At 44.3% G+C, this 14,797-nt stretch overlaps 1 protein-coding gene across 4 annotated transcripts in view; it reads right to left on the minus strand.

The window, feature by feature from the left end:
• The window catches only part of POLDIP3 (DNA polymerase delta interacting protein 3), an 81,159-nt gene that overhangs the window by 16,956 nt on the left and 49,406 nt on the right, over positions 1-14,797 (minus strand). For 2 of the 4 annotated variants that reach the window (XM_069231224.1, XM_069231226.1), the window contains exons 3-4: positions 5,356-5,445; positions 4,535-4,609 (exon numbers count right to left, since the gene is read on the minus strand). In XM_069231224.1, the coding sequence (XP_069087325.1) occupies positions 4,535-4,609; positions 5,356-5,445 (165 nt within the window). Of the gene's footprint in view, positions 1-4,501; positions 4,610-5,355; positions 5,446-14,797 lie in introns of all 4 variants that reach the window. The other 2 variants (XM_069231223.1, XM_069231225.1) reach the window with 1 other exon arrangement.

Below are 14,797 nucleotides of genomic sequence, written 5' to 3' on the forward strand. Positions count from 1 at the left end.
ACAACGACAGAGTCTGGTGGCAGCTGTGTAGTGATGAAAACCGGGTCTGTAGGAGGCGCCTTATACTTTTTTTCCACCCTTGGTGTGATTGCCCTACTTTTGACCGGCTCCTTAAAGATTTCTTTTGCGGGCCGGAGCATACCAGGGAGCATAGGCAGGCTTTGGTATGAGCTGTGGGTGGAGGAGTGTGTGTTGAATAAAAAATCATCCTCGACCTGTTCTGAGTGGAGGCTTACGTTGTGAAATTGTGCTGCTCTAGCCACCACTTGAGAATACGCGGTGCTGTCCTCTGGTGGAGATGGCTTCGTAGGGTATGCCTCCGGACTGTTATCTGACACTGGGGCGTCGTATAGGTCCCATGCGTCTTGATCTTGGTCACCCTGACTTATGGTGGTGTGAGCTGGGGAGTGTGATGGAGTTTGTGCTGGTGAGACGTTAATCACGGGCGGAGGAGAGGGTGGTGGGGTAACTCTTTTCACCACTTTTGGTTGTGGTGTCTGTTCAGTTTGGAACTCCAACCTTCTCTTTCTTCTAATGGGGGGAAGGGTGCTTATTTTTCCTGTCCCCTGCTGTATGAAAATACGCTTTTGCGTATGGTCCACATCAGTTGATTGTAGCTCTTCCTCAAACCTATGCTTTAGCATTTGGGAGGTTAGCGAGTGCTCTTCTGTACAAGAGCCTGAAGCTGGGTCGCTTGCAGTTTGTTTTGGGACCGAAACCCTGTCTGCGTGTTTTTTCGGCTCCGAGGTGACTTTTTTCCTTTTCGGGGCCAAAACCTCTCGGCGTCGATCTTCTTCGGTGCCGCTGTCTCGGCGTCGAGCAGTGTCCACACCGGCATCTCGGTGTCGAGGCTTGTCTCCAGCACTTTCTCGGTCCCGAGAAGGCTGCGTGCCGGTGTCTCGACCGGAGTCGGACGATCTCGGCACTGTTTGGGCCTTTTTCGGTGCCGACGGTCGGTCACCGAATTTATGGGTGGAGCCATGGCCTGATGGCAGTGGCGTCCCCTGGGCCTTGTAAATCTTCCTCTGTGTGGTTTTCGACGTCTTACTCACGGATTGTGTATCGTCGAATCCTTCGGAGTCCGATTCTTGGATCGGAAAGGATCCCTCCTCTTCTTGTTCCTCGAACTCCCGGTGGGCTGTCGGCGCGGACGCCATCTGAAGTCTTCTGGCTCGACGGTCTCGGAGAGTTTTTCGGGACCGGAACGCACAACAGGCCTCGCAGGTGTCTTCGCTGTGCTCAGGTGACAGGCACAGGTTACAGACCAAGTGTTGGTCTGTATAGGGGTATTTATTGTGGCATTTGGGGCAGAAACGGAACGGGGTCCGTTCCATCGGCGTTCTTCAGCACGTGGTCTGGCCGACCAGGCCCCGACGGGGGATCGAAAAACTACCCCGAAGGGCACCGGAGCTCTTCGATCCTTCGACGCGGTGTTGAATCTAACTACGCCGATCCCGAACGCAACAATACCGACGAAAATCTTCCGAAATTAGCTATCTTTCCGTTCCGAAACTCGGAGCGACAGGAACACGTCCGAACCCGATGGCGGAAAAAAAACAATCGAAGATGGAGTCGACGCCCATGCGCAATGGAGACAAAAGGAGGAGTCACTCGGTCCCGTGACTCGAAAGACTTCTTCGAAGAAAAACAACTTGTAACACTCCGGCCCAACACCAGATGGCGAGCTATTGCAAAACATGCGTATCTACAGCGACAGATGCCATCGAACATTCTGTTATGATCGTTAACGGCAAAACACAAAAATTCACAACACTACAGATTTACACCTTGCAAAGCTTTCTTTATCCTGCTTAGGAAAGAGGCCCAATACTGAGCACTGATAGAGCCAGATACAAGTTAAAAACAAAGTTAACAAAAAAAAAAAAAAAAAGAAACGATCTCCGTTTTGGAAAACGGCCTTGAAAGTAAAAAGATGCAAGTCTAGGTTAAGTGTTTTTATGCACCCCCACATGCACCATTTAAATGCCTATTGCGGTCATACGTGCACAGCAGGGTGTATATCTTTATCAACCTGAGCCTCAACTAGTTTGCTTTTTGATATTCGTAGTGCAATTGTGCTGCACTATGGCGAGGGCATTTCCCTCTGTTGGTCTTGCTCCTATTGTTTGAAGCTTTGTAAATGGTCATGTATTCTCACTGTCATTCTTTACATTCTTCCTCTTCCTTCGAATGCTAGCTTTTTGTTGTGGTTACCACAAATGTCGAAGGGGAGAGAGGACGAGCTTTGGATTTATTACCAACCCACATCTGTTTGTGGCAAAGAAGGTTGTACTATATCAATTGTTTTGTCATTCAGACTTGGTCTGAATGATAGTATGATCTAGCTCTTTGACAGCACTCTGTAGCCAATCCACATGAACATTTTTTGTAACCCTTTCTTGATTATGGTCTTTGAAATTCATATAAATCACACTGCAGACTTCAACAACATACCTAGGAGCACAATTATTCAGGGCAGGCTCTGCTGTAACCTTTAAATGTTATCTTAACCAGATGTTACTGCAGAAATGTACTGGACATATTTCAGCAATATGACTTAGTCATTTTTGCTTGCTTAGCATTTGTAATTAGTGGAACAATCCTAATATTTTCTTGCTGCAGAAACAAAACTTCCTGCCTAAACAAAGGTACAACCTCAAAGGGAGAAAGTATGCCTAAAAAGTGCCAACCTATCGCATAAGGACACCCCAAGTGCTCAAAACAATTCTGGAGCATGAAAGATAAAGCAAGACAAAAGTGAAGTGCAGGATCCTACGACAAGAACATGTGCACTTTGAGAAGTATTTCAAGAAGTCGTCTGCCCTGTACCAGGCTACTTTAACTGAAGTACGGAGGTCCTACAACAAACCGTAGGCATTTTCTGTTTGCTAGCCAAATAAGAATAGAAAGATCATGCATTGCAAGTCTGGTGCAAACAGTGCCTCGTCTGTGCAGAAGAGGAATTATCAGTTACAGAATTAACACTTGAGTTCTAGTTCTGTGCAAGAGTAAATGAACTGGTTTGTACAATGAATAAACAGTTCTTTCGATGTTTTTGGAAGTCATACCAGCTAATGAAATAAGACCACATAATAGGTTGCATCAAAAGAGAAACCAGCTTGTTGAAATACCAAAAATTAAATGTACCCTTTAACTATAGTGTAGTAAACCACGGTAGAGAACATTTGGCGAATGGCAAGAGAGGATTTACGGATACTAAAGACTGCATTTTCCTACTGCCGTTCGGGAGACTCCTTGCCTGTCACTTCCCGACCTATCTAATCATTTAAGCAGAGTTTCAAAGTGCTGTTGTCACAGATGCTTGGGCCACCGTGATATCTGAATTAGCTAAAATTCTGGCCATCCAGGCTTAGCAACGTGAAAGTCTTTTCTCCCTCCAACATCCTGTACTTCCAGTTCCACCGGGAGCACAAAATGGGGTATGCGCAGAAGAAGAAATAGTGTTGAGCCTCTGGACGTAATCAGCTTATACTTTTTATCAAAAGGCCAGGAGACTATTTTCAGTCCTAAAGTATTTTCCTTGTCTATTATTGCAGGCAGTGACTGATGCCATAGATCTCGTTTTTCATATCTTCCAGCTCCTTCATGTGCAATTCAAATTATCTTACTTTACAGAAAAAAAAACATAAGGCACAGCCGTTTCCTTTGGTTCAGTTACCTTTCTTCCCCGGGTGCTATTAGCGCAAGGACACCACGGTTGCACATCAGTGTAATTTATGACGTGAATTTCAGTTAATCATTCGTGCGATCACTTCTGCCTTCAGAGGAAAAGGTGTACTGGTACCAAGCTTTCACAAAGTCTTAAAGGCGGCCTCCAGCTTGACATTAGTTGTGGATGCCCCTTGAGCAGAGTAACCTATGGACATTGTATGCATGAGTTGCTATGAGGGGTCCAAAGGCCCATGTCATCGCCTGGGAGGATAGTCAAGTAGGACTTACTATAGCCTACACGGTAGCGATCAGGTGCTGGCAGGAGCTGGTTCAGTTAACTGACTGACATTGGCTACAGTGAAAATGCCACAGATTTCTTAGTTACTGAGCAAAGCAGAACGTGGTCAAACTGGAATGTGCCACGCATGGGTGTAGGATGACTGAGTCACTGCGGAGGGTTTAGGGTAGGGTTAAGCATCCCATAATGGTCCCCATATTCCCCTCTCCCCACATCAGCCGCTCACAATATATCTCAAATGCAGAAACAGATTTAATGTACCAGAACCTTATCTTGAAGACCAACTCTGCTCATACAACGATTTCATGAACGCTTCCTATTGGTTCAGTGTGGTGGACAGACAGCAGAAGCTTTCTCGAGTTAGAGTAACACTACTCCGTTTTTGATTCATTAGGCTTTCAGTTGAATTATTACAACAAAAGATATCGCTCATTGGCCATCTTGTAACACCAGTATACCTAATATATTTCTGCCCTTAAAGAGTACTAGATGACAGAGGCCCTTACTGGTCACACAACACCAACCACATACACATTTTTGGAGGAAGCTGTTTGCTGGGCCCACCTTCATCTGCTTCCTGGGAATAGGGGTGGTCAGCTCTTCATCCTCATCTTCGTAATCCTCCAGGTCTTCTAGGCTCTGCATGGGGAGGTAAAATCATGCCTTAGATATGCCACCCTTGGCTAGGACGCACATTCAGGAGTCAAAGAACAGCCGACAGTAGTAGAATTCAAGACAAAGGCAATTTGAAGGGAGGCATGAGGCAAATTGCACAAGAGCCACTAAGGAGCATGGCTAAGAATAGAAAAAAAGCAGGGAGAGACAGAGGTTGAAGAAGAAAGTGGCAGTGTAGGAGAAAGGCAAGAAGAAGCAGAGTGAGAAAGAAGAAAACAGTAACCGAGGCAGAAAGAGCTGGCTACCGAGGAGAACCAAAAGAGGAAACTGAGAAACAGAAGACATTGCAAGAGTGGGAGAAAGGCTGAAAGGTAGAGGCAGAAGTAGCATTGTGAGAGAAAGGGAGAAAAGAAAAGGGTAAGAGTGAAAGAGGAAGCAGAGGATACTGACAAAAAAAGACAAGAGTCAAAAGAACAAGAGGATGAAGAAGCCAAGGAAGGACACGGGGGAAGGGGGGGCAAATGTGAGAGAGGCAAAAAAAAAAAAAAAAAAGACTGGTGCAAGGTAAGAAGGAAGAGGCAGACATACAGAAGGAGGACAGCATGGACGAGAGGCTCGAAGATAAAGGAGGCAGATGGTGAGAGATAGGAACAAGAAAAAGAGCACAAATAGCCACAGAAAGATGGAAGAATGAAAAGAAAAGCAGAGTCCGGCATAAGGATATGTAATTGGAGAGTTTGTTGGAGGAGACCCAATTTATGTAGTGGTACCTGGTTGAGCGGCTGGTGGTTCACCACATTTATCCTCATGCCTGCTGGACCGTGCGGCAGGCTCACACTTACAGGTTTGTGCTGCGGAACCTACATTGAAGAAGAGCACTAGTTAATTGGTTGTCTAGGAAGGCTTTATAAATCTGGGTACAAAATGGTGCTTGGGTGTGAACGTCAAACATTCCCTTTAATCTCTGCAGGCTCAGCAACACAGCTAACCTACTTTGTAGTAACTGGTCAAAATATCCCAGATATTACTTGCATATTAGTTGTCGTCTAGGACCTCTGCCAATTTCCAAAATGCCTTTTTTGACAATCTGCCAATATCGGAAATAACATTCTCTACTGTACAGTGCAGCAATTTTTGATGGCCATCTCTCTGGTCCATGGTAAGGGGAAATGCAACATGTTCAACATCAAAAGGGAACAAGAAAAGCAAGCATGGAGCCACAGTGAACTGAAATTTTCAAATTATCTATAGGAACTGGCCGCATGATCATTTTGTTGGGTATTCTGAGGTTGGCCTAAAATTTTGAGATAGAGGGCTATAGAAGACACTCCAGCTAAGATCTGTCCAATAGCATAATTTTTTGGTCTACAGCTTGTGGGAAAATTCAGACCTAACCCTAACATTTCAAGTTGCAGAAGCAAAAGCAGGATTTTTTTTGGGGGGGGGGTTTAGCCATGTCCACAGTCGGATATGTATTCACCCTCGGAGAGGTAGACACACCCGAGACTCAAATCAGGACAAAGAGGTACCAATGACATCTCAAGGAACCAGATTTTTACAGGGCTCAACTAGAATATAGAACTTTGAAAAGAAACAGGTAGCAATCAATAAGAATCGATCCAAGATATATATCTCAGGACAGAGAGATGTACAAGGTCCTGTGAAAGAGAACTAGTTTCAGGTCAAGCATAAAAAAATAAAATACAAAAAAACCTCCAGACCTAGAAAGATGTAAAGTCTTTGACCCCAGAAAAGGGAAGGTACAAAGTAAACTATGACATACTTCAAATGAATTCATGAACAAAACTCCACTAATGGCTGCAAACTAATGTGACTTAGGAGCCTTTGGCCTCAAATATGTCTGTCAATAATAGTGAAAGACACCCCACACATCCTGGCATTGTCCTGCACTCTCACTTTTTGAGCAGAGTTGGAGGGGCGGTCGGCGGGGGTGCTGAGCTGGAATATCCCTCGGGACCCCAGAATCAACCTCGTTCACATCACAGATGATCTACGAGGAAAGCATTATCCAGGGGCGCTCCTTTGGCTAAGTTTAATTGTCGCCAAATGGGACATTGCTAGGGGCTGTAAAGATATGATGCCCCTCCCCTCCCCCCCCATAGAAAGGTAAGCCAAAGGCATAGATTACTGTATGGGATTGGAACGCCCAATATATCTGGCAAGGGGATGCCCCCAGAAACAGTATAAAAGCTGGAAGGATTGGGCAGGGCTTAGGGGCATACGACTGAAACCCTGCACAGACAGACCACGGTCCAATGTAGGAGATATATGCAAATGTAGCACTGATACACTCCTGCATTATACTAAATGTCGTTTTCCATGCTTTTCGATGTTGCTCTGGATAAAACAGACCGTGAAACACCACACAATGCCAAAGTCAAGACTACACACCCCAAACAAATTTGACAAGAATTTAAGCACAGAATCCTTGGAAAGTGCAACTTATGAACAGACACTAGAGCCAGCTGTGTCTAACAAGGCCAAGTGTAATAAAGGCCATAAAACAAAACACTTTTGAAAAGACCCTTGCTCCAGACGAACTCACAATGCAAGCAATTCAGATGCTGAACAAAAGGAAATCACTAGATATTATGTACTTAAAGAGGAACAAAAACTCAAAATAAACTTGGACATTATGTGAATAACTATTTGGAGAATTAACTTAGGAGGATGAATGACAACATGTGATGAAGTTTGTACAATTCTTTTTGTACTGTAAGGTGGCAGTTCAGACATATTTCTTGATGGAAAAATTGACAAACCACAGTAATGCAGCAACTATCTGCCCATGTCAACCTACTATAAACCAGGATAAAAGGGTTTTCAAAAGGAAAAACTACAATTCGGACAAAAAAAAAGATCCCAGGTTACTAGGAAATACGAACTAATGAAGACTCCGTTAAAGAGGATGTCTGGAAGTAAACACATCAGGACATTTAAGATCCAAGATGACTGGTCATGCAAGGGGTGAGGAAAGAGAGAAACTCTGAATAAGTAGAACAAAAATTAGAGTCTACTGTTGAGAACTTTCAATTCCACAGCACTTCTTTCTAGACATAAGCAAAGCCAATGGGCTAAAGCGGAGACCAGTGTATCCATCCACTCTCACACACATGAAGGAAAAAAAAAATAGTTCCAATAGTCATGCCTTTATCTAGCAGAAATAACTGTCAAATAATTAGCACGTTGGGTGCTTAGAATGCTTCACAGGTGATATTCTAGACTGGAGTTACAGGGACAAATTTCAAGCAAGACATTCAATGGCACATCACTGCTCAAGAAACAGAAGGATGCTGTCCAAGAAAACAAACAAACATGTGCTCCGCCGTCAACCAAATGGGCTACCAGCATGGACCACTGTATGGCCCTTGAAAGGCCAATATACCAAGGACGTGGATGCCCCCAAAAACAAAGGAAGATTTGGCAGGGATGGTCTGACCACAGAGGCATTACATTAGATCCCTGCCAAGCTCCACCGTGGGCTTCGCATGGACAACAATAGGTGAACACAAGGAAATACAACCAACGGCAACAAAATCCCATTACATGTACCCTTGCTTAACTGGGATGGGGGAAGATATTAGTCCCATGACAGGACACCAACTCAACACACCACCCGGGGAGGTGGGGTGGGGGGCGGGGGGGGGGGGGGGGGGGGATTTGAGTAGGTGTCCTTTCATGGGACTAATAACTCACAGAACATTATTCTGTGCATTAACAAGTATCTAAAATTGGATGGGTGGTTTATCAAATAGATAAAACATTTAAAAAAAATTAAAAAAAATAATAAACTTGTGCAAATCCAGGAAGTCTCGCCACTGAAAGACATTTGCTGAACTTTTGGTTGGCCAACGCTTATAACTGATGCTGAACAGCACTGACAGAAAGAAAAAGATGCTTAACATCAATGCTGAACAGAATAGCGGAAGAAAAGAAAAAAAAAAAAAGATTGACCCTGTGTAATGGCATATGCACATATTTGATTCTCCATGCATGCACACAAATGTGTCAAGACATTACAGCCCCCTTTTTTATTTACAGTTCCAAAATGACACACATCTTGGAGCAGTAAATGAAAAAAATGTCAGGGAAGAGCACTGTTGGCAGGACACAAGGGAAAGTCTGCTGTGTGGCGGAAGCAGCATGGGAATATGGGAGGGAGCAGCAAAGGTATGTGGGTGGGGAAAATTAACACACATTGGCAAAGCCAATAGGTCTCGGCAATGGCCAAGCTTTTGGCATTGTCAATGTTTTTAGCCGTATCTTACTGAGGCTGCATATGTGTCTTGTGTGCAAGTGTGTGTGATTACTTTTGAGGGGGTGACTGTGGCTTATGTGCGCATGTTTGTGTGTGTTTCCAAACACAATTGTGTGATATAGCAGTGCACGATTGGATGTCATCGGGTTGCCTGTGCATGTGTTTTGTGAGACCCGAGGCGCACTCTGTATTTGGACGCTAGACAGGAGCATTCCAGGTAAAAGTGTTTTTTAAAGTTATCTATAACAACCCCAGCTATCTCCTCAGAGCTTGCTTTCAAATCTTCTTTTGTCATCTGCCAAGAGCTGTGCGCGCTGTTAATCAGAAGAGATGAGTAGCATTACTTCTTAATTTGGGATGGATTAGAAGCAAGGAGCAAATTCAGAGGCATCGACTGCACGGTGACCGCAAGCACAAGTGCACCATACACTGGCTCAGCATTAATGGATGTGATCAACTACACAAAAAACTGTCTCAAACATCGGATCGCAAATTTGTATTATCATGTTTCATGAGTTAAAGTCTGCAATTCTGTTCAGTTCAGAGGGGAGATCAGCGGTGGCAAGTAATTTTATTTTGAGTGGAGGGGGGCAGGTGAGGTTACACATACACCTCACTCACACCGATTGATGTACACATGCACTCACACACCCATTCAAAACACTTACTAACAAATACACATACATTCATAAATGCATGCACCAAACACTAAAAATAATAAAACTTACCTCAAGAGCCGCAGAGTCTTAGAGGTCCCAGGAGGGTTTGGACTCCTGCCTGAGGTAAGCCAAAGATGGAAGGTAGCAGTCCCAAGCTTGCCATAGAGTGGGACGAATCAGTGAGACTGCTGACCCCACCCCCTTCTGTGAGGAGGGTCACTGACTGACACTTAGCCCTAGGCACTTCAGGGCTTTAAACTGAAGCACACAGGTCCGAATCAATCAGTGACGTTCTCCCCCCTTGTTATGAGGGAGAGGGCCTTTCTGGCGACTATGCCAGGCTGAAGAGGTCACACCCACAGGAGCTGTAACTTCTTCAGCCTAGCAAAGGTTAGCTCAGGCAGCCATGAGTCTGCGCATGTCCATCTACTGGCTGCCAGACCTGAACCAGAAGAATATCGGTCAGGCTGATTTTTGTTCAGCCTGACAGACACTCTTCACATCAGGGAAAATGTAGGGACGTGGCTCCTCATCCCATACGAACAAGCCGCTGCTTGGTGAGATGACTGTTACTAAATACAAAATGTCCACCCTCTAAGATTCTCTTTTCTCCCTTGTTTATTACTCTCATTAGCAGCCCTTAACCGCGTTCACGCCTTCTGCCCTCTGACCCCTTTTAATTAATGACAGGAAGCATCATGTACGAGAAAAATAGCTAAATCACGTTTGCATTGCTGTCTAATTAAAATTACAGAACGTTTTTACAAGTGCATTTTTCTGCATGTTTTCCACTAGATTCCCACCAAAAAAGTGCAAATACACTAAACCCAATATTGAAGGTTGATAGAATAAACCCTCCGTAGAATGTCACACGATTTCCTCATAAATACACTAACTGATTCCTCTCAAATGGCTCACTTAGGTAAAAGCTTGCAGGCAGCTCTCGCAAGCTCAAATTCTGCCAAGACCGGGCCAACCTTCCATTTTTCTGAGGAGGGGAAACAGAGTCCTATTTCGATATTGTCAACAACAGCGGTTGAAGCGCATTAAAAAAAAATATAGGAACTGTGATGATGCATGCAATGGGGGCGGGGGTCAATGAGTGTGGGGGCAAGGTTAAAGGTGTGGCTAAAAAAAACAATTTATATACATTCCCCTTCAGGAAGCTACATAAATAATAACTCACGGATTAACTGAAAAAATAAATAAAAAAGTTAAGTTAATCTGTGGTAAGTGCACTATTGTGTATTATGAAATCTCTTAGTTAATGCACTGACAGATCTGTGTGTAACCAGACAGCCATAGAAGGAAATCTTGGTTGGTGCAATGGAGAATTGTGAGGTGTGACGCCCAGCCGGTGACAGGAAGCACTGAGAAAAAGTAAGTGATAATGATAAACTTGCATTACAGGCGGTATAAGACAGACTGCTACCAAATGTGTAAAAAGGTTTCAGATAAAACTGTGCTTCCAAAATACAGATTTTAGTAATACCCAGACTGTAGGTAATGATTTATTTTTATTTAAATGCCCTAAAAAGCGCACACTGCACAGCTCAGCTGGTAACTCCCTTGCACTACCAATCGAAAATAATAAATATTTGTCAACACAAAGATTCATGTGATTCGATTAACTACACCAGTACCTGCTCCCAAGCCACCTTTACGTTTGCAGATTAACCATTTGTGTGCATTTTATTTTTTCCGGCAAGGATGCACCATGGCAAGAAGGCCTGTTTATTGTTAAGTTACCTGCCCCTCTCTTGGCCTGAAAGCAAGGAGACTCCCTGAATGAAACATAAGCTGAAGCATTTGCACGACTGGAGTGTACCGTACCGGGACGGTTGTCTTTTAATAAGAAGCAGGGTAACTTTTTCACAAATTAAACAAGCATTTTCAATGCAACAGGTCTCGCATTTGTTCGAGTTAGAGCTATTAGTGTTGTAAAGCAAAAAAAATTAAAAAAATGCAGTGCGATCGCGCTATGTAAAATGCAGTGCAATCGTGCTGCGTGGAAATAAACAGATAAAGTAGTCCGGACTCGAGGCTGAAAATATCGAGCCTAGTATGTTTTTGGTACTTTACCGGTGCTGTGTAGGTGGGCTAAACACCGGAAAAGGCATGACGTATGCATGCCTTTCACAAATGAAAGCAAGCGGATTTTAAAAGGCAAGCCCACGAACCAATGTAAGTGACGGACGTGGCATGGGCGTGGTTTCAAGCCCAAAGAGAGATTAGAGAATGGACGGAGCACTTTGTGCTCGCCCATAAAAAAGTAGGGGCACATAGTGTCCCTCCGATCCCGCCTGCTTCGACCACTGGTCAACACATTTTATTCAGAACTGCTAGGGATGGGTGGCGATACAAAATTAGAATAGCATTCCAACTCTTTCATAGAATCCCAATGTGTGCTGGAAGAGGTAGGAAAGGGATGCTAGTCAAGAGACAAAACAGAAGGTTTTTTGCAAGTGTTTACTGCAATAGGCCTCAACTATTTGGGGAATGTACAAACCATGACGCCAAGTATAAACTTTTTTTTTGCATTTAGTCAAAGTGGGGGAAGCAAGGTCTGAGGAAAGTAGAAACCACAAGAGAGTACAACTGAGAGAAAAGGTCTGACTTTTGCAAACATTGAAAGGATGGCTTATTTCTGCTTAATTAAATCTCGTGACCTGATCTGCAAGCAAACAGACTTTTCAAACGTTTTATTGACACAACAACTGGCTTCAGCATGAAGAACACTATTCTGTGGCGCCATGCTCTTGTACTGGCATTTATAAGCTGAGTGGTAACCATTTTACCGGCCTCTGAATGAGGTAAAGCAAACTCAGCCCCGCTTGGAAGCAAACCTGTGAACACCAGAATGCACAAGCGTCTGAAAGATGTGCATTAACTAACTAATCTATCTTGCACATTCGCTCTATATTCAAAACGGCCAAACAAAATTAAGCAGTGCAGTGTCTTTAATACATCAAATCACTGGAATCATCAGCCAAGCTAATTTACAATTAGCACATGGGCAGTGCGCTAAAAAGATCCTGCTCCAGGAAACTTAACACTTGCTTGAAATCCACAAAGAATCCCCATGCATCACCCCTCAGCACAAACTATTTTCCTCAATGTCTGGCATTCACTTCTGTTGCTGCTGCCGTCTGAGGTCACCTCGACCTAACCAGATTGTATTGGCCTTGGACCTCACAGGAGCTGCTAGGTCTAAATTTTATGGGCAAATGGCAATTTGTCCAATGAGCACTATTCGTATGAGGAGGGGGGGACAGCCACTGAAATCATTCCTAACATCTATCTGAAACGTAATGTATAATAAACTGAAAAGGGGCAGGGAGGGACAGCTATGGAGCTGGGCAACAACAACAGCAGCGAATACTACACTGATATATCAATACACATTTTAAACAGAAAACAATTAAAACTAGGCATATGTATCTAAGTCACTGCCTCAAACACTGATGGAACAACGCAATATTTGCAAGTCGAAAGAACTGTGAAAGTGAAAGAGAGAATAAAGAGACAGACAACGCATAGATTCAGTTGAGCTTACAGAAAACAAGGCTTACTCTGCATGTCTGAGTCTGGAGAGAGCGGAACATTCACCAAATTCAGGTAAACAGTGTCTGATGTAACAAGATGAGAACAAGATTTACCAGCCTGTTTATAGAGGAGCCTCAAGAGAACGAAAACAGGACCAACCCTGTGAACTTATTTTTAAGAAAGAAAAAAGGTAGTTCCTGAACAGATAGTAAAATGGTGATCAGTGTATTTATATAGTACTTGGTCCGTGCTCTCAGGGAGGGCTAAATACAGCAAGAGGCATGACAAATGCATGCTATGGACAAATGGGGAGAAGGAATAGAAAAGCAACGAAGGAGCCAGCAAGTGGGAAGCCTATGGCCGGGCTGAAACCCACAAAGTATATACAAAATGTCTTTAAGACAGCGCAAGTGCTGTCTAGCCGAGACCTAAAAAATAGGCACAGGACAAGGAGGGGACAGAAGAAGCCACAGATGAGTTGGTCGACAGGACATGGCTAGTGCTAAGGGTGGTGTTAAGAGGGAGAAACAGCAAGAGAATAAATTGACTCCCACTGAGTACTAAAAGAAACAACGATTGGCAAAGCCAATAGGATCTCGCCTATGAGGGCTGTTGGCTTTGAAAAAGTTTTATAATCATGCTGTACAGCAGCGTGGCTGCTTTGCAGTATGGCTAAAACTAAATTAAACAAGCATTGGAAAAGTCAATAGGTCTCACCTATGCACCAGCGATTGGCTTTGTCAATGGGTTTTAGCCATGTTGTAGAGCAAAGTGGCTGCTGGTTAGCATGGCTAAAAGTTAGTGGTGTGGAGTAGAGTATTGTGGAGTGATTGAGAGTGTTGTGCATGGAGTGGTATTGTAGAGTCATGCAGAATGGCGTACAGTGGAGTAGCAGAATAGAGAAGACTGGTAGTGTTGAAGAGTATAACGGCGTAGAGTGCAGCGGTGTACAATTCAGTGTTACATAATGCAGTGGTGTAGATTAGAGTATTGCATAGAGCAGTAGTGTACAGTACAGTGGCGTACAGTGGTGCAGAGTAGAGTGGCATGGAGTGGTGCAGAGTAGAGTGGCATGGAGTGGTGCAGTGTAGAGTGGCATGGAGTGGTGCAGTGTAGAGTGGCATGGAGTGGTGCAGTGTAGAGTGGCATGGAGTGGTGCAGTGTAGAGTGGCATGGAGTGGTGTAGAGTGGCATGGAGTGGTGCAGTGTAGAGTGGCATGGAGTGGTGCAGTGTAGAGTGGCATGGAGTGGTGCAGAGCAGAATATAGTGTCAGAGTGCTGTAGAGTGCAGTGGCAAACAAGGCAGCAGTTCAGAGTGGAGTGGCATACAGTGCAGCGTTGCAGAGTAGTGTCAGAGTGCAGTGGTGTAGAGTGGCATAGTATGCATTAGCATAGAGTACAGTGGTATAGAATGGTTTTGAGTAGGGTGGCGATGAGTACAGTGGTCCAGACAGCATTGGGATAGAGTGCAATGCTGCCAAGTAGAGTGCTGCGGAGCGGCATAAAGGAAAGTGGACTGGCGTTAAGCGCATTAGCCTAGAGTGTTGCAGAGTATAGCTGTGCAGAGTAGATTAGAGTAGCATAAAGTGCAGGCACTGCAGAGTTGAGTGTTACAGAGTAAACTGCATGGCATATAGTGCAGGGTGGAGTTGTGCCGAGTAGAATGGAGTGGCCTAGACTGGGTGATGTAGAGTGCAGTGGTGCCGATTTCAGTGGCATGGAGTGGTG

Source organism: Pleurodeles waltl, chromosome 4_2, assembly GCF_031143425.1.
Source record: "Pleurodeles waltl isolate 20211129_DDA chromosome 4_2, aPleWal1.hap1.20221129, whole genome shotgun sequence".
Classification (NCBI taxonomy): Eukaryota; Metazoa; Chordata; class Amphibia; order Caudata; family Salamandridae; genus Pleurodeles; species Pleurodeles waltl.